A 25,393-nucleotide genomic window follows, 5' to 3' on the forward strand; every position below is an offset into this window, starting at 1 on the left:
CAAAGGGATGAAAGACCTCACAAAAAAAAACCAACCCTTTTACATACCAACCCTTTTACATGCATAAGAAAGAGACACATTTACAAACAATTAACTGACAAAGTATTCTTGATCAACTATAGATTCCTTTGAAGCATCAATCTTGCCAGTTCATTTCTGTTTCATTTAAACTGGTAAAATACATCCTAGAATATTCATGGAATACAGTAAAAGAAATCTTGGTTTTCTTACATAAAAAGTTAGATGATCATTTCTTGAAAGCCACCAATGATTACCTTAGAGTAAAACTCAACCCCTTATTAATCCAAGCAGATTCTTAGACAGGAGATTTAGCAGGTATATTTTAAACACTAGAAGATACCCAATCAGAAATGAACTTTCATCTAGCTTCCCTGAATTCTTCCCCCCTTCAAATAATAGTTTGGCACTTGAGAAATAATTAAGCACTGGATTACCAATGAGATTATGAGTGATAGAGACACTGAAATCAGACTGGAGTAGAGTTGTGTTCATCCTGGATCAACAGTGGTCATACCCTTGGTGAGTACTTGCTACTGTAAGGTTCCACAATAAAACTTGTCTTTTCCAGTCTTTCAAAGACAGAAAATACTATTCTACTTAAAAGCATTTAACTGCTTTTTTAACAAATGGAATCCATCTTTCAGGATGAGGTTACTTACCCCTGAACAAGGGCAAGTGGATCGCCACCACCTGTAAGAGGGGCTCAGGCAAGATGCAATGCAAGCACCCTCTCTGTACTCAGAGATGCTTTACAGCTTCAACTGAATTCAGGAAAGAAAATGGACCAAGACATACAGACTACTAATGGAGACCATTAGTCATGCCAAATCCACAAGGCCAGAAGGTATTCTAGACTGAAGGGAAGAACACCACTGGCTGATGAACAGGATGAAGCTTAATGTGAATCAAAACAGATCTCACATAACTGGTTTTCCAGCACCAAATACAAAGATGCCCCTAGTAATCCACAAAGCAAGAGAGAAGTTGTAGATCAGGCAAGAGGTAGCATGGAAAACCCATGTCTTACATCCCACTAAACAGGCTTTTACACCTGTAAACAGGATATAGCCTGCAGGACAACAGGTTTGGGGTCAATTGTTTATTTTAGCTTTGCTTATACAATTGAAAACTTGGATATAACTCTTTTGGCTTTCAGTCTTCTGTTTATTTAGGAAAATAACTAAAAGGTTAAGCATTTTAGTACTTTCTGGAAAAGAAGGCTGGAAACAGGATGTGTTAACATTACAATAAGCACCCTGGCATAAAAAATTCTGGTTTAAAATGGTCTTTCAACACAGCAAGCTTCAAGCCAAATTATTTTCACTTTATTTGAAGACAAAATGCATCAGCATAAAATCTATTGTGCAAATCTCCACCTTTTCCACCCAGTTTCCTGTAACATCTTCTACTACATAACTGAAATGGAGCATACAGCCACGTATAGACAGGCTACTAACCATGAAGTCTGCCAGAACAGACTTATCCTTCTCTTCTATACAGAAATGTGCTCCTTATTTAACAAATCCATAAGCTAGAAAGTTTAAGGAATAATTACTATGAAGCTATGGTTTACTGGAACCCATCAAAATCCACAAAACTTTACACTTACCTTGCAAACATTCCATAGCTTTCCAAATATCCTTCTCTATTTTTTAAGCCAGAGGTCTGGTTCATTTCTAATCACCACATCTCTGTATAGACTACTGGGCTGCACTACACATCACCTAAAAGGGACAGCACACAGTTCCTTGCAAACACACACCACTGTAGCCTTACCAAAGCCAGAACCTGAGCTTTCTGCAAGCTACATACTGCTACACAACTCCGAAGTTTCCTTTAAACATACCTATTTTTTATGACTACAAAAAGCACACTTTTGGGCTTGAAAACTAAGGGGGGGAGGGACAGAGAGACCAGTTAAAAGGTATTTGCTCCAGCACACTCAACCATCAAACAACTGCCAGCAAAGTTTCGGCTGTGCTTTTATTTTTCCTTCAGATCTGAAATTGTCTGCTTTAATTAATGAACAGTTTGAGCCTGCAAAATTCTGAACACTTTTAAACTTTTATTGTGCAGTACTCCAGGCTGTTCACTGTATCACTAACAAAGCCAGAACCTGAGCTTGCTGCAAATTGGACATTGCTGTGCATCCTGGAAGTTTTCTTTCACTTTACATTATTTTTTATGACTGCAGCAGCAATTATTCCAGATGCTCCTGGTCTTCGGATTTCACACAAAGATCTCTCAAGCTTGCAACCAGTTGATCTGTACTTTTACTGTTTGAGATTCCTCATTAAAAGCTGCAAGCAAGAACAAGCACTGCAGAAAATCTCATTTAAATTATTTGGTATTTTAACAGCCAGCTTGGGATTCTGTGTGATATCCTACTGCCATACATCCACAAAGCAGAAAATTCATGTCAGTACAGCCTTCTTCCATTCTTGGATGTACCCATTTCAGAGAAAAGCTATAGGTTGCCAGCCCACTTCTCTGTTCTCATTAGGTCTGTAAGTACTCTGATTCCATAGTGATCCTGTGTACTGTTTAAGAAAACAAGTTGATAACAGAAACAGAAATAGCTCTCCCCATAAACAACCTCACAGAATTAGGATTAATCCTTCACCATTCTTGCCTAGTTTTGAGGATCCAGAGTAAAACAAAACAAAATTTTATTTAGACATAACATGAAAAAAAAAATTACAAATAAAACATGAAGCACTTTCCCAGTATCATCTGTTCTTAGGCATATTCTTACAACAGCTGCCTTACTTAAGCAGCCACCATTATGAGCCAATCCATTTCTGCCCTCATTACTCCCCCAGGCTTGCCAAAACAAACATTTGTGTCCACATAATAAATTAGTTCAAGAAACTGATCTAGCTGATAGTCATTTCTTACCTTCCCATTCCTTAGAGAAGCACTTAATTTTCACCTGCATCACTGTATAACCATGCAAGTGTTTATACCAACAAACTGCCTAGGATAGGGAAGGGTGAGAACAGGAATATACTGTTGCAAACAAAAACTACTTATGCCAGTGCTGCTATTATAAAAGTAATTCATTAAATATCCTCCATTTAGAATTCACTCAGTGTAGCTCAGTTACATACACCACCAAGTTAGATTGAGTGACTCCTCCTACCCTTAATATATTTCATTTCCAATCTATCCCCTATCTAAGATTTCATTCACATTAGAACTGATGCTGCTTAAACCCTCTGGCTGCCTCCTCCAAGAACAGTGTTTCATACTATAAGCAAATTCAATAGCTACCCACTCCCATTACCACACATTCTGACCTCTACTACCCTGGCATTCAGTAGGGAACTAAACCAACAGGAAGTTATTCATAGCCATTACAAGCGCCTATCAGCCACACAGTTAACATGCCCCCGGATACAAATGCAAACAGGCTCTATTTAGAGTCAGGTCTATTAGTACCTGCAGCCAACTATTCTCAACCCTGGGTTAAATCTGATCAGCTATGGGCATTGTATTAGCTGCATAAAGATGCCTCTTCCTGAAACAATACCTAACTATTTTCCCTTTGTTTCCAGGTGCTACAAATGCCTGTCCCTGTTGCCGATGTGACAGTAGTTGTCTGTAGGGATCATGCACATTAACAGCGGTACAGATCCAGTAGCCAGTATCTTCAGCTATACAGGCCTATTAAAATAAGTTATTTCCTTCTCTGCCCTCATCTTTTACTGCAGTCTTGAATATCCAAAAGCTGGCATGCGGCCATCACATTTAAAAGAGCAGCCTAAACTATCATTATGATTTAACACAGGAGCAGTGTAATTCTGTGCTATTGCTGAAGCACTCACCAAAGGCAAGCAGGAGCCAAATCTCCCTACAGTGGAACAGAGAGTGCTTTCCTTTGCTCTTCTAAACAAGTAATTTCATATGACTACATAGTGAAAAGGGAAGAATGTTGAAAACATAAGAGCTGAATTAAAATTCTCTTACCTGCTCTGCAGGATTCAGGCTGACAACATAGAGAAGCAAGGTTTGTGCATTAAAGCTGTGTTACGATATGCCAGACAGGAGCCGAATCACAAACCAAATGCAGACAAATTTTAGAAAAGAAGATGGCACATGCACACAGCTGGGCAAATAAACTCTGGATTCCAACAGCAATGATAATCTCCATGGATAGCCCTTCACACTTGTACAGAATTTCAATAAAGCTTTTCCAAAAGAGCGAAGATGAAACTTGTACCAACCCAACAGTATCTGCACACCAACTTTAGGGTTCTGTCAGTAGCTCTACTCCTGTAAGTATCTGTGTAAATGAGCAGTTCATTGCTGTTCTCCTGTTGTGCCTATAGTTAATAACAGAGGCAAACCTTTCCAGACTGGGACTGTGAGAAAAAATGACCAGTCTTTAAAGTTTAGCATTTATGAATCCACTTTAGCCAGTCCCATGAATTATCAGCTTACGCATCATGGGTTTAGTATTTTAAGTTATTATATCATGTTGAAGCTGATAGAACAGGTTCTTCTTAACTAAAATAAAGTTTTAAAGTATTACAAGCTCACACTCAGTCCTGAGGGTAAAGGTTTCCCATCTAACATCTTAACATCAATTAGATGTGTCTGAAAAGAAATACTACTACATGTTTAATGAAACTAGGGCTCTACTTGAACATGCTACCGCAGAAATCTGATTTACTTTGTAGCACATGGCCATAAAGGCAACACAAAAACTGTTTCCATAAAAGTGCATAGAAATTATGTTAAAACCTTGATCCACAGGATCCTTGTGGCAAAGCAGAACCTGAAGCAGTTCCATTTATAATAAAGTCTGGCACTTTAATGTCTGCAACTGCACAATTGCTATCTCCACCTCACTCATGAAGCCTTTTAATTTACTGCTTCCTTTTCTCCCTATGTCAGAAAGGAACAAACTCATATGCAAACTTTTTCTAGACTCACATTGAGGATAAACCTTTAAAACACTGTAAAGCCTCAGCTGTCCTGGAAGTGCAGCAACACCCAAGCGCTAAGCTAGTTTTTAAGTCGTTACACAGTCATAGTTTTGTTCGTGTATGTATTTAAATGCTGTGTATTTGATTCCCTCTCTTCAGTTCAAAGTCCAAGCACATAGGACCCAATGTCATTTCTCTGCAATATAAAAATATTTCCCTAATTTTTTTCTAAATCTGCTTTATTTCAACATAAGCTCAGCTTTTGCTTCTCTGAACACATTCTCTCTCTCTCCATCTGCCTGCATATGTATGTACACACACCCCATACATATATGTACTTTACAGAACTACTTATTTTACTTCAAATTTATCAAAATCTACACAAATAACTTTCAAGTCAGTTAAGATAAGGAAATTAGAAGTTTTTCTTTGTTGAAAGATACGTTTTACCTGCACGTAAGTGTTCAAAGACCATCTTTCACATGAGGCAAGCCAAAAGGTCATCACCCTTTCCAAATACAAAAGTTTTGAATCTCCAGAACCTTGCAGTGGAAAGATAGAAAGCACACACCATGCAGCGCTCTTATGCTTCTTTAACTGAAACACAGCCACTAAAAAAAAAAATCCAAGTGGTAGGGCATCAGACACCGCAAAACACAAATACCCACGGAAACTGTTAACACCAAAACACGTTAACATTTTTCATGGCAACCCTTCTTCCTATATTTAACCAGCATTCTACTCCACCTCCACAACTGTAGGTTATGATGTTCTTCATGTACTCTGAATGAAATGCAAAGGGCTTTGGTTATTAGTCAACAACAAAAGTGTTAATATTAAAAGCTGTTTTGGTTCTTTTCTCATGGAAGAATCAAGGCACATTTCCAGCATATGTATGAGCCATCTACTAATTTTCAAGGCTCCATTCTAAATATGTAAGTGTTTTAAAGAGACAAAGTGTTTTGTTTGAATACAGCTGAACAGACACACATAACTTGTTATTGCCACAACCTCTTTTTCAGAAACAGCTGAACCTCACTGAAACTATCCCTCAAAAAACGACTCAAAGCATGGGGAATTTCTGCCCAAACAACTGGAACTATTTCCAAATACTATAAGCATTAAAAACTGAAATCTTATCATAAGCCTTACTCAGCAGACAGTAGCACTACCAGCTCCAACCATGGTAACAGGTCTTACACAAGAAAATACAAGATATACATCTCAATATACATTCCTTACCACTTTTCACTCACACAACATCTTACCAAACCTTGTTTTTCACACTTCAGACAACGCAGTAACGTGTTTTCATAGTGTCATTTAGTAATGCCCAGTTCTCTTTGCTGAACCTTTATATGTTTATCTGCTTGGGCGCAGTTGTATGCTATTCAAAACCCTTCTTATACAGCTGCTAAATACTAAGATACTACATGCAAACAGTAAATAACATGTAGCTACTTTCCTAGATTTCCTAAGGATATTCAAACCAAGTGCAACATCTGGTTTACTGAAAAATCCTTTTTACTCAAAGCTGCAATTAGACATAAGACGACCAAGTGATTTACCTCGATCCTGGCTCTGAGTGTATGAGAAGTAGGATTCTTATTACAGTGCTATCCAGCATACTGCAAGCTACATACTTACAGCAACTGACTAGAAGAAAATCAAAGTGAGATCAGGAAGGGATTCCTAGATGTGACAGAAGAAAACAGTAATTTCACAGCAGGTGCTACATATAAAGGCACGAATTAACATGGTAACATCTCCTTTTTTCTTGTTACAGACAAAACAATTGCCTTCCCATTTGTAGAAAAGAACTTAAAAGCTATTTCTCTACAGAGAATTAGCAGTTTTGGTTCTATCTTAAACTTATAAAGGCTGAGAAAATGGCAGATTTCTGCTGAGGCAATTCCTCAAATCTACTTATTGAAACGAGAGAATAATAATAATTGCATCCTTTTAAAGAGGCTGCAGATCTCTCCTGATCTGGGACAAGTTAATGCAAATTAATTGTTATTTATATTTGGAAGCGTTTCACTGTCGTCCCTTACTTCCTCCTTTCCCCACTGCGTCCTCTCCATCACAGCAAGTGAATCAGAGAGGACTTTCTAATCTCCAGGTGTTCAAAATTCCCATTATACTTTTATAATAGGTATTTCGATTTCAGATCATTTGGGGCATTTTTAAAGCATCTGATGCAGTAATTCTTACATTAATAACATAAAAATCTTATTTCTTCTTATCTTCCTTAAAGCCTTACCTACAAAATGAATGAAGCTTCCTACTTTACTAAATGATAAAACTGCTACTATGACTTAAAAACTACATGACTTTTCAAGAGTCTTTTGCCAGGAAACAGATTTGATTATCCTGTCACTGTCCTTAATTTTTTTATATCACTTTGGTTGGTGTAGTTTGAAAAATACAGAAAAACACCTATAGTAGTTTCCTTTAAAACTGAAAACTCGCTTCATAATCGGCATTTAGCAAAGCAAGGAGTAAGAAATCATAATCGTCACTAGAAAAGCCGTTTCTGCAGAAGTTGAAGATAAACTTGACTGCATACCGTCAACACACTCAACACACTCAACACATCCTCTCCCTAAAACCTTACTAGAGATAATGGCCGGTCATTGGGATTGTTTGTTTTAACTAATTACATTAAATGACTGTTAATATCTTCCACTTCGCACCAAGCAAGTCAAGAACATCTGTTCGCGTCTCCCCTTCAAAGAAAAACACCGGCCAAACCGTCAATACCATGAAGCGTATTATTTCTTACAGGCGATTATATAATTATGTAACTTGTTTCTCTCTGAGCGCTGCTGCAGCATATTTTACCGTCAATTTACGGTAAACGAAAGCATCGCCGCTGGGAAGGCGGGGAGGAGAAGGTAGGACTTCTTCCAGGGCTTCCCTCGTCGGTGGGAAGGGTGCCCGGGTCCCCAACTGTTTCTGGAGCTGGCCCGGGTCTGTCACCACCCACCGCGGCACCTTACGCGGGCTGGGAGCCCCGCCACCGGCAGTGTGCGCCCACCTCAGGGGCCGAGGAGCGCGGGAAGGCACCGGGCTGCGCTGCCGCTCCGGGCCAGGGGCCAGCACTCAGCCGCCCCGGCACCTCGCCCACCGCTTAACTTTCCTGAGCGGACGCCCGCGCTCGCTCTGCCCCGCTGGCGGGACTCTCCGCCTCAGCCCCGCTTCCTGCCGCCTCCCGCAGGGCTCAGCGCGGTACCCCCGCCACACTCACCCGGCGGAATTCCCACTACCGTTCAGTCTAGCGAGCCGCCCTCGGAGCAGGTGCGCAGCGCTGCGCGGCTCCGGGTGCCCTGCGCTCGGCCGCCAGACGGGCTCTGAGCGCGCCGGGTCTCGCAGGTGCGTCTCCTCCGGGCCGGCGCGGGGCGGGAGCGCTGCTCGGCTCGGTCCCTCCCTGCCCACAGGAAGGTGTGGGGGCAGCGACCCCCCCCCCCCCCCCCCCTCGAGCGCTGCCAGTCGCCGGAGAGGCGCTCACCTCCCGGGCTGCTGCCGTCCCTGAGGAGGCTCGTCCTCCTCCTCCTCCTCCTCCTCTTCCATGGTGCCGCTCCACCCCCTGCGCGGCGGCTCCGGGGCTCTCCAGGAGGAGCCGTTGAACGGCTGCTGCTTCCTCCCTCGCCCACCCGACGCTGAGGGCAGCGCGGCTAGCTGCAGGCAGCAGCTCCACAGCGCCCTACCCCGCACCATGGCGCGGGGCAGTGGGTTTCCGCCTGGCGGCGCGTTACCAAGATGGCGGCGGGGGGGGGGGCCTCTGCTTGGGGAGACGTGGCGTTCGGACTCCCGCGGGTCAGAGCGATGGCGGGGCAGCTTGGCGCTGCTGCTGGAGGCCGGGCTACCCGCCGGCACCGGGAACAGGGAAGCATTAGGTTCTGCCTGTGGCCGGCCCCGCAGTTGGTAAACACTTGGGAATACGAGCATACTCCGAGCATGCACCTGGTGCTGCAGCGGAAAAGTTTTCTAGGCTCGGTTTCCTCAGGAACCCGAAACAGTGCCGCCATCACTGGGGATACCCGTGAAGCCACCTATGGCCATCGGCTGCCTTCCCGCAGAGCATCCCATCTCGAAGATCCCTGTACCCCCATGGTCACTCCTGTGCTTTAGGAAGTTAACGCTCCAGTCCAAGTTTCGTTGCGTGTTGGGTTACAACCACCCCCTCACCTCCTGCTTACACGTGTCAGTAGCTTCCATGCGACTCCAGCTGATGGGTTGGGAAGTGAGGGATTCTGCAGCACCCAATCCAGAAAAATAGGTTCTCAGGAATAAATGTCTGTTTTTTTTCTCAATATTTCCTTACCTCCTTAAGTATGTAATAGAAGGTAAAGCACTAAGTTATGCAGCTATGGTATGAAAAAACTTATGTCCTACATAACAGCAGTATGAAATCCAAGTCTATTTGGATCTCCAGTAACACATTTACATACATTTTATCTTGAAGCTTAGGAATGGATGTCCAGTTTATCAGTGAAGGACAAGTTCTCATGCTAGGTCTTAGGAGGCCAGAAACATGAGTGTTACCCTTATCATTAATCTGTCCTCTCAGTCTCTGTAAGGTAGAGGAAGGATGATACTACCAAGTTATCTTGTTCTGTACGAGGATGACAGATACATATTTGTTGCTTATGGTCAGGCAGATTTGCTGACCTTTGCCAGTTGGAAAATCCTATTTTATTACTTACTTCTCATTCTTCTCACCTGACATTTCCTGATCATTTCATCTCTTATCAGTATGTCTAGTGCTAAAATAGCCTTGTAGTAGCAATGACTTTTACTCATACATTATTAAACACAAGTCTATATCGGTTATTTTTACTGCTACTTTATGTAATCTGAGACCTACATAATGAGTCAGAGGATAAAACTGCCCTCCATAGCTCTAATCAATGTCCATTAGCAGTTAGTAATAATTAGTGCCTATGTACAGAAATTTGAGTAAGCCAGCAGGCTGGTAGTAACTGATTGCCAAAAGCAGTGGGTTTGGGATGCTCATCCTGCACCAGCTGAGTATCTCCTGGTAGGCAGATCTCTTCCATGTGTCATTTGGAAATAGTTTGTGCCACCAGTGCTGCAAAAGCTGCAGTTCAGGAAGTTGTACTTTAGTAAATACATTTTGTCTGTGCTACAAATACAGATGTCAACATCTGGAGGCTGTAAGTAAAGACAACTGGTGTCAGTGCAGCATGCAGTTTTCAGTTTGAAAGGGAAACATCTCTTTCTCTGGTATAACAACCAGTGAAGAATTGTATGGTTGTTCAAGTTATTTCTGACACCACTAGAAGTGCATATCAGCCCTTGTTAGCTGTTCTGCCACTCCAGTGTGTACAACAGGAGGAAATTTAACTTCAGATGTGCTCTTCAACAGAACCAGGATGTTAAACTAGTTTCCTGTTCCAGTCTTCCCAAGAGCCAACTCAGTCTAGTCCTGCTGCTTTGGTAGGTTTTGATCTTTCCTTCATATTAGGCACACAAATATATTTAAACTAAGGAAAAGTCCCAGTGGGACATCTGTGCTCAAAGAGTTGTGTAAACCCAGAACAGAGATCTGACTCTTAATACACCCCAGACCTGCTAATACTCTTAGAGGAGTGACACTGGGATCCTGCAGGAGTTGGAGGCCAGAAGTTGTTATTAACAGATGGGAAGGTTCCAGCCATCTGTGCATGAGGTAAGAGTTTTCTGCTTGGCACCTAGTCTTAAGAAAAGGAGTTTTAATAATTTTATTTCCTTCAGTGGTATGCACTCCTGCATTTTTACTACTCAGAATGGCCCTATATATTGTCCACTACAGATGGAAAAAAATACTGGGGAGATTCTTTGTACTGCACAGATACTGAGAGGTAGCAAAGTGGAGTTATTTTGGGGGTCAATGCATTTTATTTTGCCATAGTTAAATTTAACAGCTGAAACAGTTTTTTTATTGAATAAGCTTCTGGGGTATACCATTTCATTAACCACTTGGAAGGATAAGTTCCTTAACCTAGCTTAATCTGCTTAATGCAACAGCCTATATCTTAATTAGAATCACACAGTTAGTATTTCATGAATTGTGTCTGCAGTGGTGTCTTTCCCTTGGAGACAGTGTATGCATTAATCATGGGCAGGACAGCTCAACTAACTTGGTTATAAAACTTCTCTCAATGAAGGGTTTAACCTTCTCTGCAACTGAAGCTTACTGGTATATTTTTTAGATCTCTAAGGTGTGTCTTTTCACGAAGTTTAGTCAGTTGACACAAGCTGTGTCAGAGAAAGATGCTCATCTTGGGCTGTAACTGAAACACAGTCTGAAGTAGGAAAAAGCAGAAATTCTTGTAGTTAAATTTTTTACAACTTTATAACTGAGCTGTCTTGACTTGATTGAAGACCATCCTCTATAACAAAACCATCCCTCGCTCCATCTCAGAATATCAAGTCATAATCCAAAATCCCTTTAGTCTCAGGCTTGCTGTATACTAGGCAATGTTTACTGTGGTAGTGCAGATACAGTTTATTGCAGTAAAAAAAAAAAAACACACTTGCTGGAGCAGTTTGTACTGGATTTCTGAGTGAAATAAACTATCCCGGCAAAGGAATTTTTCACCACTCTGATATTGACTATACCACACTTTTTAATAGAATGGAAATTTTTCACCAGGAGAAATTCTACTAAGCTAATAAAAGACTCTCTGGCAAAACTGGCCCATATCAGGTCAACCAAAAGCCAAAGCTAGCCCTTCTAATTGCAGTGTGGAGAGGCAACCGCTCTTATGGTATCCACACTGTTTTGGAGAAAGGTTAAGGGAGAAAAGTCATTTGGCATCTGTTGCAGACAGAAGCAAGCGGAGTTTCAAATCACGTTGGATGTTACATTACCCTGTAAAAGAAGGTTACGCAAGCAGCTTATGCATTTCTGTCTATATACATATAGATACAAAATGCTTCACAGTAATTGCTGATGATAACATTAAATTGCCTTAGTTACAGAATTGATGTATAATCAAAATACAATACTTAATGAAATCACTATGTTATGTTTACCATTACGAATCCAAACCTCTTACATGATAAACAATTTGACAATATTTGGTACTACAGAGAAAGAACTTACAAACTACAGTTAAAATATGCTTTTAAATATTGTACAAAATACACTCTGATGCCTAGCTGGTATGTCTTTAACTATCTGGGGGACAGAACTGGGGACACAATCAACTGGAACCATAACAGCCACATTTAGACTGTGCTGTAATAGTAATGGGCCAGGAGCATTCTCTAGCCCCAACACCCAATTCTAAAATGCATGTGTTTTCATAAAGATAAACCGCCCTAATATTGAAGAGCAGGCAGCTGCATCAGAATTGCTGTTGGAAGTGTTCCCTGGACCACACTAGTCCCTGAAGCATGCTTAGCAACCATATGGGAAAGCCAAACCTCAGGTAGCAACCTTGCTAGCAATTTAATGTTATTAAAGTGTGGCAAAAGCCAAGCCCATTCCATAGTTTACTGGAACACATCTAGCTTTAGTCACCACCTGATTTTGAGATTTAACCATGTATCTCAGGGGAAATTACAGTTGTTGCATTTGTTTCCAAAATCGGTGAAGCTTGGCAGTGTCATTTTGAACAAGCACTACCATGAGATGGTGCTGTCACGGTCAGTACCCAGTAATGTATTGTAATATTGCTTAACATTTTGCAAAATTACTATCATTAAAATTTATTTAGGAAATTCAATTACAGTGTCTAAAAGGTCTGACGAGATACAGATTCCTCTCTGTGAGCGGCACTGCACAGAAAGAAAAATCCTTGCCCTTCTGCAATTGAATTTGTAATTGTGCACAAGATACAGTAACAGGTTTAATAAACAGGAAGAAGACATTCTGGATGTACAGAACACTAAAAATAAGAATATGTAGGGTAGCTCATAACCTGTTATGTTGTTATGAGCTGTGAATTAGGAATTGTAGACTATTGTACAGTTTTCATTGCAGGCATAATGATAACATACTGTTCCTGTGTGCCAAAATGCATTACTGAAAAGTGTCCCTCTAACAATCATTTCAGACTGATATTAAAATGCACGGAGTTTGTGACTGTCCATTATTTATGAGAGTACTATGCATAGAGCCATGGTTTGGATGTGAATGTTGGCAATGGCTAAGATCTTAACTATACCCTATAGTTTAATTTCTGATACGACCAGATTCACTCTCTGCATATATAATGGTCGTTATTCTTATGCCATTTATATCTCTGTGGTTTCATTTTTTTGTGGCTTTAAGAAGAATTTGACTTTAGTTCTGTGCTTTTATTCTCCATAGAGCAAATGGGTTACTGTAAGGCAGGTACACATCCTCTGACAGCCCTCATGCTGAGTCTCAATTGGGCTTTAAGATGGTCTGGCCGCCTTCATGGCTATGAATTAGCCTTTTGGCAGGGAGTGCCCGTTGCGAGTCCTGTGGAATGTGGGAGGAATATTCATCCTGCCAAGACATCACTTCATTGTTTGGCTTACGGTCAGCCTGTAAAATGAGAGGGCTACTGCACTGGCAGCACTACAAAGTGCTTGGGGAGCAAAAAGATGCAATGTATAGGAAGGGAAGGAGGCATGGTACAAGAGTATGGAAGAATATACTCTTATGGACTTCATGGTGGAAATATGATGGTGGGGGTTGTTCCAGGCTGCATATATCTCCAGGATTACCTAGACTGCTGAAAAGAATGTTGATATGGTGCACAGGCCTGAGTTTTCACCAGCAGGGTCCCCAAATAGGATTATTTTTGGGGGTGCAACAATAAAGTGATGAGCTTATCATGGAAATGTGACAGGTCAGTTCAACCATTTATTCTACATGCTTTACAGAAGCTGTTTGGAAAGCTACAGAGTGTTAAAGCTGACTCCTCCTTCTCATGTGTGAATCTAACACCTTTGACGTTTTACACGCAATGTTGGAGATTTATAGATTTTTATTTCCTACTAACCAGTGACATCACAGTATCACAGTATCACAGTATGTTAGAGATTGGAAGGGACCTCGAAAGATCATCTAGTCCAATCCCCCTGCCGGAGCAGGAACACCTAGATAATGTTACACAGGAATGCGTCCAGGCGGGTTTTGAATGTCTCCAGGGAAGGAGACTCCACAACCTCCCTGGGCAGCCTGTTCCAGTGTTCCGTCACCCTCACTGAGAAGAAGTTTCTTCTCAAGTTTAAGTGGAACCTCTTGTGTTCCAGTTTGTACCCATTACCCCTTGTCCTATCATTGTTTGCCACTGAGTAGAGCCTGGCTCCGTCCTCGTGACACTCCCCCTTTATATATTTATAGACACTGATAAGGTCACCCCTCAGTCTCCTCTTCTCCAAACTATAGAGACCCAGCTCCCTCAGTCTTTCCTCATAAGGGAGATGTTCCACTCCCTTAATCATCTTTGTTGCCCTGCGCTGGACTCTCTCCAGCAGCTCCCTGTCCTTCTTGAACTGAGGGGCCCAGAACTGGACACAATACTCCAGATGGGGTCTCACCAGGGCAGAGTAGAGGGGAAGGAGGACCTCTCTCGACCTACTAACCACCGCCCTTCTAATACACCCCAGGATGCCATTGGCCTTCTTAGCCACAAGGGCACAGTGTTGGCTCATGGTCATCCTGTTGTCCACTAGTACCCCCAGGTCCCTCTCCCCTACACTGCTCTCTAACAGGTCATTCCCCAACCTATACTGGAACCTGGGGTTGTTCCTGCCCAAATGCAGGACTCTACACTTTCCCTTGTTATATTTCATCAAGTTACTCCCTGCCCAACTCTCCAGCCTATCCAGGTCTCGCTGGATGGCAGCACAGCCTTCTGGCGTATCAGCCACTCCTCCCAGCTTAGTGTCATCAGCAAACTTGCTGATAGTACACTCAATTCCCTCATCTAAATCATTGATGAATATATTAAATAATACCGGTCCCAGTACTGACCCTTGAGGCACTCCACTAGTTACAGGCCTCCAACTAGACTCAGCCCCATAGACTACAACTCTCTGGCTTCTCTCCTTCAGCCAGTTCGCAGTCCACCTCACTACCTGATCATCCAGTCCACACTTCCTCATTTTAGCCGCGAGGATGCTGTGGGAGACTGTGTCAAATGCTTTGCTGAGGTCAAGGTAGACCACATCCACCGCTCTGCCATCATCCATCCACTGTGTTATTTCCTCATAAAAGGCTAAGAGATTGGTCAAACATGATTTCCCCCTGGTGAAGCCATGTTGACTGCCCCTCATAACCTTCTTATCCTTGATATGCCTTAAGATGGTACCAAGGATAAGGTGTTCCATCACTTTCCCAGGGATGGAGGTGAGGCTGACCGGTCTGTAGTTACCCGGGTCCTCCTTCTTGCCCTTTTTGAAGACTGGAGTGACATTTGCTTTCCTCCAGTCCTCAGGCACCTCTCCCGTTTCCCAAGACTTGGTAAAGATGATGGAGAGTGGTCTAGCAATGACTTCCGCCAGTTCCCTCAGCACCCGCGGGTGCATCCCATCTGGACCCATGGATTTATGGATGTCCAGATTGCTCAACTGGTCTCTAACCCATTCCTCATCGACTAAGGCAAACCGCTCCGTCGACCTGACTTCATCTAAGGTCTCAGGGGTACAGGGCTCTTCAGGACTGCCCGCAGCAGAGTAGACAGAGACAAAGAAGGCATTCAGTAACTCTGCCATCTCTTTATCTTCTGTCACCAGGGCACCCATCCCGTTCATCAGTGGGCCTACATTGCCTCTGGTGTTAGTTTTGTCTGCCATGTATTTAAAAAAGCTCTTTTTGCTGTCCTTGACCCTTCTTGCCAGGTTTAATTCTAAGGATGCCTTAGTCCTCCTAGCTGCCTTCCTACATCCTCTAGCAGCAGCCTTATATTCCTCCCAAGTGGCCAGCCCCTCCTTCCATGACCTGTAAACTCTCCTCTTCCACTTGAGCATACCCAGCAATTCCCTGTTTAGCCACGCAGGTCTCTTGGCCCTCTTCCTTGACTTCCTACGTGTCGGGATGCTCCGATCTTGAGCACGGAAAAAGCAGTCCTTGAATGTCAACCAACTATCTTGGGCCCCTTTACCTTCAAGCAGCCTTGCCCATGGGATTTCCCCTAGCAATTGCTTGAAAAGGCCAAAGTTTGCCCTGCTAAAGTCCAGGGTTGCAATTCTACTTGGTATTCTACTAGTCCTGCCACACAAGATCCTGAACTCCACCATCTCGTGGTCGCTGCAACCAAGGCAGCCCTCAACCCTTACTGCTTCGACCAGATCCTCCTTGTTAGTGAGGATGAGATCCAGCAGCGCTCCTCTCCTGGTCGGCTCATCCACCATTTGCAGGAGGAAGTTATCATCCATACACTGGAGGAACCTCCTGGACTGCGGCTGGGTTGCCGAGTGGTCCTTCCAGCAAACATCAGGGAAGTTAAAATCCCCCACGACGACCACGGCCTGTGACTGTGAGGCCGCTCTCAGCTGCCTGTAGAAGGCCTCGTCAACTTCCTCACCCTGATCCGGTGGTCTGTAACAGACACCTACAACAGTATCCCCCCTGCCAGCCTGCCCCTTAATTCTCACCCACAGACTCTCAACTCGCTCATCATCTGTCCCTGGACAGAACTCGGTGCACTGTAGTTCCTCCCGCACATAAAGTGCAACCCCACCACCCCGCCTGGCTGGCCTGTCTTTCCTGAAAAGGACATAGCCTTCCATGACTATATTCCAGTCATGTGAGCTGTCCCACCACGTCTCTGTAATTGCCACCAGATCATAATCTCCTGATTTAACACAGGTTTCCAACTCCTCCTGCTTATTTCCCATGCTGCGCGCATTGGTGTACAGGCATTTCAGGGAGCGAGCTGAGCACACCGATTTCACCCTAGGATTGTAGGAGGCCTCCCAGTCTTCATTAATTCTGGAGCGCTGCCCCACTGGGGCAAGCCCAGCTACAAACCCATCCCCCTTCATGTGACATACCCATTCAGAAACCCTAGGATTGCAACAATTTATTTGAATTCACCATCTGTCTCATTTTTTAGTTTAAAATTGGTTTAATTCCTCGAGCAACAACACAGAATAAAACCAGTGATAGTCCTGGAAAAACTGTGGCCACTGTTTACTCATATACTTTCAGAGCACATATGGAAATACAAAGCCACATAGAAACATAAAATCATATATGAATAGGTTATTTCAGAAAGAATGAAACTAAACAAGCTTGGTGTCCTGCTCATTTTTAGTCACTGCTCTGTAGTTTCACCCTCCCAGTGCAATAATCCAAGCCCATTTCTCTCCATGCCTTCCATGGCATCTATTTGGGCAAGACACAGTGTGTGCTGTGGTTAATCCACTTAGTTGTATGTGCAGGAAGGCTGGCCAGCATAAGCACGTGCCCACTGCCAACTGGCTCATGCTAAGATAACGCATGCTGCTGTGTTCTGCCTACTTTTCCCATACTCAGGGAACTGACTTGAGTCTCCTTCCTACATCCTTCCTACATTTTAACTGGTGTTAAAGAAAATGATAGGAACTTAATTACTTCAGTCTGTATTAGGCTTACTTCTGGTGTGTACTATTACATGCTCCATGGCCTTGCGTACTTGGGTGGCCAGAACTGGTGTGTTTGGAGCATCATTTAGATCCCATCAAATACAGATTTGCCATGTTTCCTTTCTATGCAAACCAGGCTGCAGGAAAAAGGACAGATGCCTGCCTAGGTTTCTTCATAGTGTGAACTGGGACATAGCTGAGTTCTCCACCTTTACTAAGAACCTGGAGAATGCTCCAAGATTTCCTAATCCACATTAAACTCTTGAAATTTCTTTCTTTCTTTCTTTCTTTCAAATATCATTGATATTGACCACTCAGTTTGACAGAAAGGCACAGAGCATGGTTTCAGAAAAAAAACTGGCTAAAATGAGTTTGTGTTGGTGGTATTATAACCGAGAACTTCTGCACAATTTCAAGTAAGTTAGTTTTTAGATTACAATGAAAAATACATTGTGAAGTGGAAAACAAGAAAAAGTAATGACTTTTAAAATCATGTAAAGTTACTATAGGAAAATACTCATAAGAAAACAAGTATTTAACAATGAGGTAAATCATGAGCTTCCTCATGATTGCTTGTAGATATTCAGAATCATGGACAGTCCTTTTCCTTGCCTGCACAAACTGCTTGTGTAGCTTTATTATGCAAACATCATAGAAATACAGGGCTAGAAGGGGTTTCAAGAAATCCCCTAGTCCAAAGCACTACATTCAGTGAGGGTCTTTCATAATTGGACTATTATAGTAGCTGTCAGCACGCTGTGCAGGCATGCTATGTACTACTAGGGAGCTGCTTTCAGCTGCTAAGTTGCTGCTCTGGCACTAATATAAACTTCTGGCTTCCCTGGCTACTGCTCTCCTGAAATGAGCCTCAAACTTTTTCTCCATCCACAACTTCCACAGGAGGGAGACGGAAAGGAAATCCGCTTTGGTTTTAACAGCTGGCAGTGAATAGAGGAGAGAGTTATGAATACATGGAAATGAAGAATGAGGGCATGTGACTAAAGCCATGAAGGTCACTTTTTAGTACACCAACAGATGAGCAATGCTCCGAGTAGCATTTGAAAAAATGTCACTCTGATTGTGTAGACATGATGATGATGTCAAAAGAGACTCATGTGAATTGGGATTCAGGAGGATCCTCTATTTAAATCCTGTCTGAGCTACTGACAGGCTGCATGACCTCCTACAATATACTGAGCTCCATGGGTCAAATTGGTCCTCGTTGGAACTAAATTGACTACAATGGGATTATTCTGGGAGTGAACTTGATTTCTCAGACATCAGTCAACACAGCTGGTTCATGGAATAAATGAAAGAAAGCAGGCATAGATGTCACTGGAAGACAGATGCATCTGAACTGAGACTTACAGTGTTAGCAAAACCAGAGCAGAACTGCACAACTGTTACTTAAAATGCATAAATAATTGTTGATGGTGGTCTATTGACAGTGTAAACTCCATAAAGGCAACCAAGCTACAAAAGTGTCATTGCCTTTTTTAATGGGAATGTAATTATCATGTATATTAATTATAACTTGGGAAATGACTGATGCTTCTTTAAGAATTCTGCTATAGTTTTTTCTTCAAAATATAATGACATTAAATGACATGAGCATACAGCACAATGCTGCACAGTGGTAAGCTTCTTCCAGAGGAAATGCTTCTGGAGGCAGATAACAAAATAATGGCATTTATTAATAAAAGATAGTTAAGAATACTTAACATAAGTGCAGAATAAAACTGCCTCTAAAATGGGGGAAAATAAGACTGTTTCTAAGCTTCCCAGGATAGAAGCTTTTAGAAATCAAGACTTTTATGGATTTGGCATAGCCAAAGAACAAAGTGATTTGCTGTTTTGTAGAAAATGAAGTGAGGGACTAGTGTTCTCTTACTGATATTTAATTCCACTATTTATGTTTATGCTTTGCTTGTGTGCAGCTTTTGCTTTACGTGTTAAACCGCCTTTATCTCAACCCACGAGGTTTCTCACTTCTACCCTGCCGTTTCTCTCCTCCATCCCACCAGTGGGGGAGCGAGTGAGTGGCTGTGTGGGACTGAGCTGCTGGCTGAGGTTAAACCGTAACACTACAAGAACTTTCAAGAGTTTAGAAAGTCAGTGTAAAAAGACCAGGACAAAAGGTGGTTTACCAAGCAATTGCAAGAGATGTTCTCCAGCAGAAGCAAAGCTAACCAAAGGGTTCTCTTACCCCTGCCATTCCTGTCGTTTAAACAAAATGAGCAGTTACAAGTCAAAGGGTTCTTTTATCCCAGCTGATCACAGGATAAGCTAAAAAAGTATTTACAAAACACAAAAGAGAACAACCTTAACAGAAATTATTTTCTAGTTTCATATATACTATACTATATAAAACAAAACTGAGATTTAACAAGTAGAGAAAAATACTTGGCATAATTTAAGAAAACTTGGAGAGTTGACACTGGTGCATTTTGCCTCCTTTCTCATGCCAATTTAGTAATGAGGACAATGGAGTTGCTTCTGTAGACATGATTTTAAAAGAGATCTGAAAAGGTTTTCCATTTCATCCTCTTGCTTCAGAGCAGAATCCACTCTAATCAGCTCCTAACTGATATTTGTTCAACATGACCTTGAAAATTTGTAGTCACGCTGATTCTTCAGACCTCTCCAGGGTCAGATACTGCATAACACTCCTTACAGTCCAAAAGCTTTTTGTAAAATATCACTTCAGTCTTCAAGTTGCAACTTAGAGTTATTACTTCTTGCTCTATCAGTAGACACAAAGAACAGTTTGTTCTTCAATACTTTTTATGGGTTTGAGAACTGATATCATATCTTCCCTCAATCCTTTCATTGCTAGACCAAAAAAATGAATTCTTTCAATCTTACCTCATGGGAGACATTTTCTATACCTCTGAAAATTACATGGCTCTACTGTGGGTTTTTTATTTGTCTTTCTTCAAGTAAGGTACCCAAAAATGGATGTTGTACTCTGTCTTATCTCTGTACCACTGTCTTATCAGTGATGATCTGAACAGAACATTGCTTTATGTGTCTTTTATAGAGCTGTTTACACACCCCAGTGTGAAGTCCGCTTATTTTACAACAGTATGACATCACTGGCTTGTTTGGTTTATGATGCAATGCTACCCATAGATGCTTTTCTGAGGGGTGTGCTGCTTACCAGTAACTCTCCATCATCTTCGTGTGCAGCTGAATGGTCTTAAAAATAATACCTTACGTGCTTCCATCCTCAATAACATCCTAGGTTTTTTGTTTTTTTTTTTCAGACCATTTCTCTGGTGTGTTACCATTTTTTTATTCGAATATTTATCCTTTGACATGGTGTAGATGTGCACTCATACCACTTAGTCCACTGCACTAAGACCACATAACAGATTCACTTTTCTGTCTCATAAGGAAAGCCCTTGCCACCCTAATGAAGAAAGGTGTCATAGGGCAGAACTAGCACAATTCATGCCATGACCACTCCCTGCCCACTTCCATGTGGCCCTCAGGACAAGACAAAAGGGAATGGGCTTGAGATGGGGGAATTTTCAGGGAAAATGGAACCTGGTCCATAGATAGATCAGAATATTTCCTTAGCTGACTGTGCTTCCTGCAAGACCAGGTTAAGAGCCTTATTATAGTCAAGATACTAAGTATCTATTGCTCCTCCCTAATATGCAAGGCCTGTGCTCTGGAATGTTGCTTTTAATAGCTTGTTTTCTGATAAAACCATATTTCCTCTTACTTATCACCATAGGATTACAGGATAATTTATTTTGAAAGGGACCTCAGGAGGTCTCTAGTCCAAGCCCCTGCTCAAAGCAGGGTGAGCTATGAGTTCAGACCATTCTTTATCCTGTCAGATTTTGAAAACCTGCAAGACTGTAGACTTCATGAGCTCTTTGGGGAACCAGTTCCACGGTTTGACTGACTCATGGTGGAAATATTTTCCCTTAAATCCACGTTGAAGCTCTCTTATTTCAAGTGACAGCCATTGTCTGTCATCCTCCGACCATACAGCACTTTGAAGAGCCTGGCTGTATCTTCTTGATAATCTCCTCTTTGCTATTATGTAGATACTTACTTTATTTTTTCTATTATTTGGCAAAAGGAACTAAAAGGCAATGAACATCCTTTCCTGAATTGCTGAGTTTTGGATTCTCCTATTTTTTCCACTTGTATGCTTGACCATTTCCTTTCTTATTTTACTTCTGCTTTCCTTACTTAGAGAAGGAATGAAGCAGATACTTCTAACAACTAGTAGAGAATGGTTAAATGGGTTGTATCAGGCTGATACAATTTAGAACATTTAATTTGTCTAAGTCAGTGTTATCTGTTCTTTCCCTTTTTTATCTGGAAGTCTTATTTCCTTCTCTAACTTAGAAATCAAAGCAAAGCATCACACACAAGAATTTGTAGAAGTTCAAGCAAAGAGGTAAAAAAAAGAGACATTAAATGACATTTCTTTACTGAGAGGGCAGCCAAACCCTGGAACAGGCTTCCTTAGTGCGATGATCAATCCCCAAAGCCTGTTAGTGTTTAAAAGGCATTTGGACAATGTCCTTAACAACATGCTTTAACTTTTGCTTAGTTAAAAAGAAGTGGTCAGGCAGTTGCACTAAATGATCATTGTAAGTCCCTTCCAACTGAAATATTCCATTCTGTATTCTGCTTGTGAATCCACCATTTCATGCAAGTCAAGTCGTCTGTTTAAAGGCAGGTACCTTGAATTAAATTGGAGTGTCTCATTGACTGTGCTGAACTTTGATTTAGGACTTTAGAGTCCTTGCCTGTAAAGATCAGATAGTAAATCTTAACTATGCACATAGTTCCTCATGCTTTATTGCACTGTGTAGATGGGTTTTCCTTATTCAAGTATACATGATTTGGGGTAGATTTATGTAGCCAGGGTCAATACATATATTCTGAGAAATATATGAGGTCCTTATGTGGATGAAGTAAAAACTGCATGGAGATGCCATGTATTCTTTTTTATTATTATTATTATTTATCCAAAGGCTGCTGAAAACTTTGAAAAATAATAAAAAGAATAGTTTCAAGAAGCTTTGGGGAGTTTAGGGTTTCTCAGTAAATCCCTTGTGATCGACTTCTATGTATAATTATACTAAAAATTACTCCTGGTGCTTAACTTGTAATTCAAAAAGGAAAGATTGAGATGTAAATAATGTCACTGGTACAAAGCCAAGTTTTTAAATATGGGTTAACATATGAAAATAAGGGAAAGTCTAAAGCAGTAGCTGTGAGATTTGTGCACTGTGCAGGTGGCAGGAAGTTCTGAGGCTTTCTGGGCTTACGTTATATACCTGATTTGAGAAAAAATGTTCCAGGATAAAATAACTGCATTACATAGTACAAAAAATAGATCTGAAAGCATTAATAGATTAGCAGGATGACTGATAGCCATAGTCAGAAAAACATAAGATAATGCTTAAATTAGTGAACCACTATGCAATAGCATCAATGTGGTAAGTGCAATCAGCTAGAGAGTAACTTCCCACCCCTTGATTCTGTTCAGTCTACTTATCAGCAGTGACTTGAATTCCTATTCCAAACCTTTTGTTTACCATACTACAGCTCATCTGCTATGAAGACCATGTTGTGTTTGAAAAGGCCTCTTAGGTAGATCTCTTAAGCCTCCCGTACCAACTCAGTTCTTCCTTATATACTTAGTTACATGGGATTTTCAAATAAATCCCCATATATTCCAGACTACACAGACACTTTCATGCCTCCCAGTCAGTATCTGAAGTTCCAAAGGCAAATGCAGAAGCAAATTGATGGCAGGGGGTTTGGAACTAGATGATCTTAAAGTCCTTTCCAACGCTAACTATTCAATGATTCTATGAAATGTGTTTTAGATATACTGGATCTTTATATGTGTGCATCAATTTGAATGTCTTCTGGATGTTTCAAACTTGCTGCTTGTCTACAGACCAACTCATTAACATGTATGCACTGAAATTCTTGCATGGCAAGATGATGTTTTTCTGAACATACATGGCTTGAGTTGCATGGCTTTTGTGAAAGAGAAGCATCAACACGCACATCAAATAGAAAACCTGGGCATACACAGTGTCTGGGATTAGTAGATGTTTGGCAGCCTGCTTGGTATTACTGCTCTGCACTAGCTGCCAAACATCTGGAAGTTAGTAGAAAAATGTAGAAAAGTGGTAGGGAAGAAAATGACCAGCAAAAGCAGCTATTTCTCACCAAAAAAATGGTAGGTTTGGCATGCTGGGCTATAACAGGATTTGAGAAAAGCATCAATCTGGGACATAGAGAACAATGGGTTTGAGAAGCTCCAGAAACGGTTTCCTTCAGAGGACTGTAAGAAAAGGCCAGTGAATCTGAAATCAGTTTGAAAAAAAGATCTTTAGTGACATGTACTACTAAACTCAGTGCAAGCAGATTGTTAACTTGAAATTTTAAATACCAACTTTATTAAGTTAGCTGCTTATGTGAGCAGAAATACCCAACCAATGTTATCCCACATTCCCAAACTTCTGGCTTCTCAGGTTATAAAATCCTCAGCTTTCTCTTTGCCACCCATCTGTCAACACTCCTAGCTTTTCCCTTGGTAACTTCTACAGTGTGGTTATTCATTGCACAGAAATCAGTACAAAATACAATTGTTAGAGAGTCTTGAACCCTGAATATGTGCAACCATCAAAAATAAATTTATTGTAATATAAAGATAAATAACACATGGAATACTCAAATGATTGCTTTCTTTGTATTTAATTCATAACAAGAACACAGTATTTAAGATGCTGCAGAATTTCCAGCCTGTTGCATTAAAAACCTGGAAGTTCTTACAGAATATGAGTTCAACTTGTTGTGCCCCCAGGTAAATGCATTTATAACCTGCATAATATCCTCTAATAATTTCATAAAATACATGGATCTGATTTTTAGATAAGGGAAACCTGAGATGAGCTACTAACCTGAAGCTCAGGGTAAGATTTGTTTTGCCTGCAGGTAGCTGCCTAGAAACTGTGTATCTTTAGTCTTCTAAACTAGTCATTCATTCCTCTACATTCACTGGGAGAGAGAAGTACCACGAGGAGATGTTTTTTAGTCATCTTAAGAGTGGTGTCCAGAGTACTATGGAAAACTCACACTTGGGGTTTCCTGTTTCCCTTCACTGACTATTGAGAGTGTGTAGGTGACTAGTTTTATAGAGCTGAAGTTAAGAGTGGTGAGTGGTACAACCATAGAACAGGAGCGCAAGGCAGGCCTACAGCACACAGGGATGAATCAGGGGCTGAATTTGGCTAGTCTGCACTAGCATCGTGGACCCTGACTAATCTACACCATCATGGCAATCGGTCCAGGCTACAAAACCAGATAAGAGGCTGGATAGAGTGATAAAGCCAGATGCTTATATACATTTCTTCCACAGTTGAACTGCAACAGGGAACCATGGTAGCTAAACAAAAACTGCCCTGTATCAGTGACTGTTTTGGGTAAGTCTATATTCACACTGTATTAATATCTGAATAAAACTACATGGTCTGTAGTTTGGTTTTGTTAATACTTACTTAAGTATTACTGAGATTACAGGGATCAGAGGTTGAGAAAGCAGGGTTTAAGAGAAGAGCTCCAAGAGAAAACTTGGTGATATGGATATTAGAATAGCATGTAACTGTACATTTACTATATCATAAGCTGTGATGAGTAGCACTAACAGCATTTTTGTGTAATGAAAAATCTGATCTCCTTCCTGGATTGTGAAGAAAAGCTGCTCACAGCATTGCTACCTGAACGATGTCTCAACAGAGGAAGAATGAATCACAGATTCCAAGAATGGTGGCTGTCTTGGCTGCCTGATCAGGTGCCAATTTCTAATATTTTCAGTAATTTTGTGTTTTACTAGT

General features: G+C 41.5%; 1 protein-coding gene and 1 long non-coding RNA gene across 3 annotated transcripts in view; one reads left to right on the plus strand and one right to left on the minus strand.

The window, feature by feature from the left end:
- NAPEPLD (N-acyl phosphatidylethanolamine phospholipase D) overlaps positions 1-8,918 on the minus strand; it is a 24,811-nt gene extending 15,893 nt beyond the window's left edge. Inside the window, exon 1 of one of the 2 annotated variants that reach the window (XM_061467371.1) lies at positions 8,464-8,918. In XM_061467371.1, the coding sequence (XP_061323355.1) occupies positions 8,464-8,903 (440 nt within the window). In that variant the 5' untranslated portion in view covers positions 8,904-8,918. Of the gene's footprint in view, positions 1-1,630; positions 1,711-8,463 lie in introns of those variants that run through there. The other variant, XM_061467372.1, reaches the window with a different exon arrangement.
- Positions 8,911-25,213, plus strand: LOC133276514 (uncharacterized). The gene is made up of 3 exons (XR_009745898.1): positions 8,911-10,647; positions 12,275-12,394; positions 24,919-25,213. It is a non-coding gene; the product is annotated as an uncharacterized LOC133276514 (long non-coding RNA).
- The last annotated feature ends 180 nt before the right edge of the window (positions 25,214-25,393 follow it).

This window comes from Pezoporus flaviventris, unplaced genomic scaffold, assembly GCF_033815535.1.
Source record: "Pezoporus flaviventris isolate CSIRO_AGI_PZ_B2104156 unplaced genomic scaffold, CSIRO_AGI_Pfla_v1 ptg000045l, whole genome shotgun sequence".
NCBI lineage: Eukaryota > Metazoa > Chordata > Aves > Psittaciformes > Psittacidae > Pezoporus > Pezoporus flaviventris.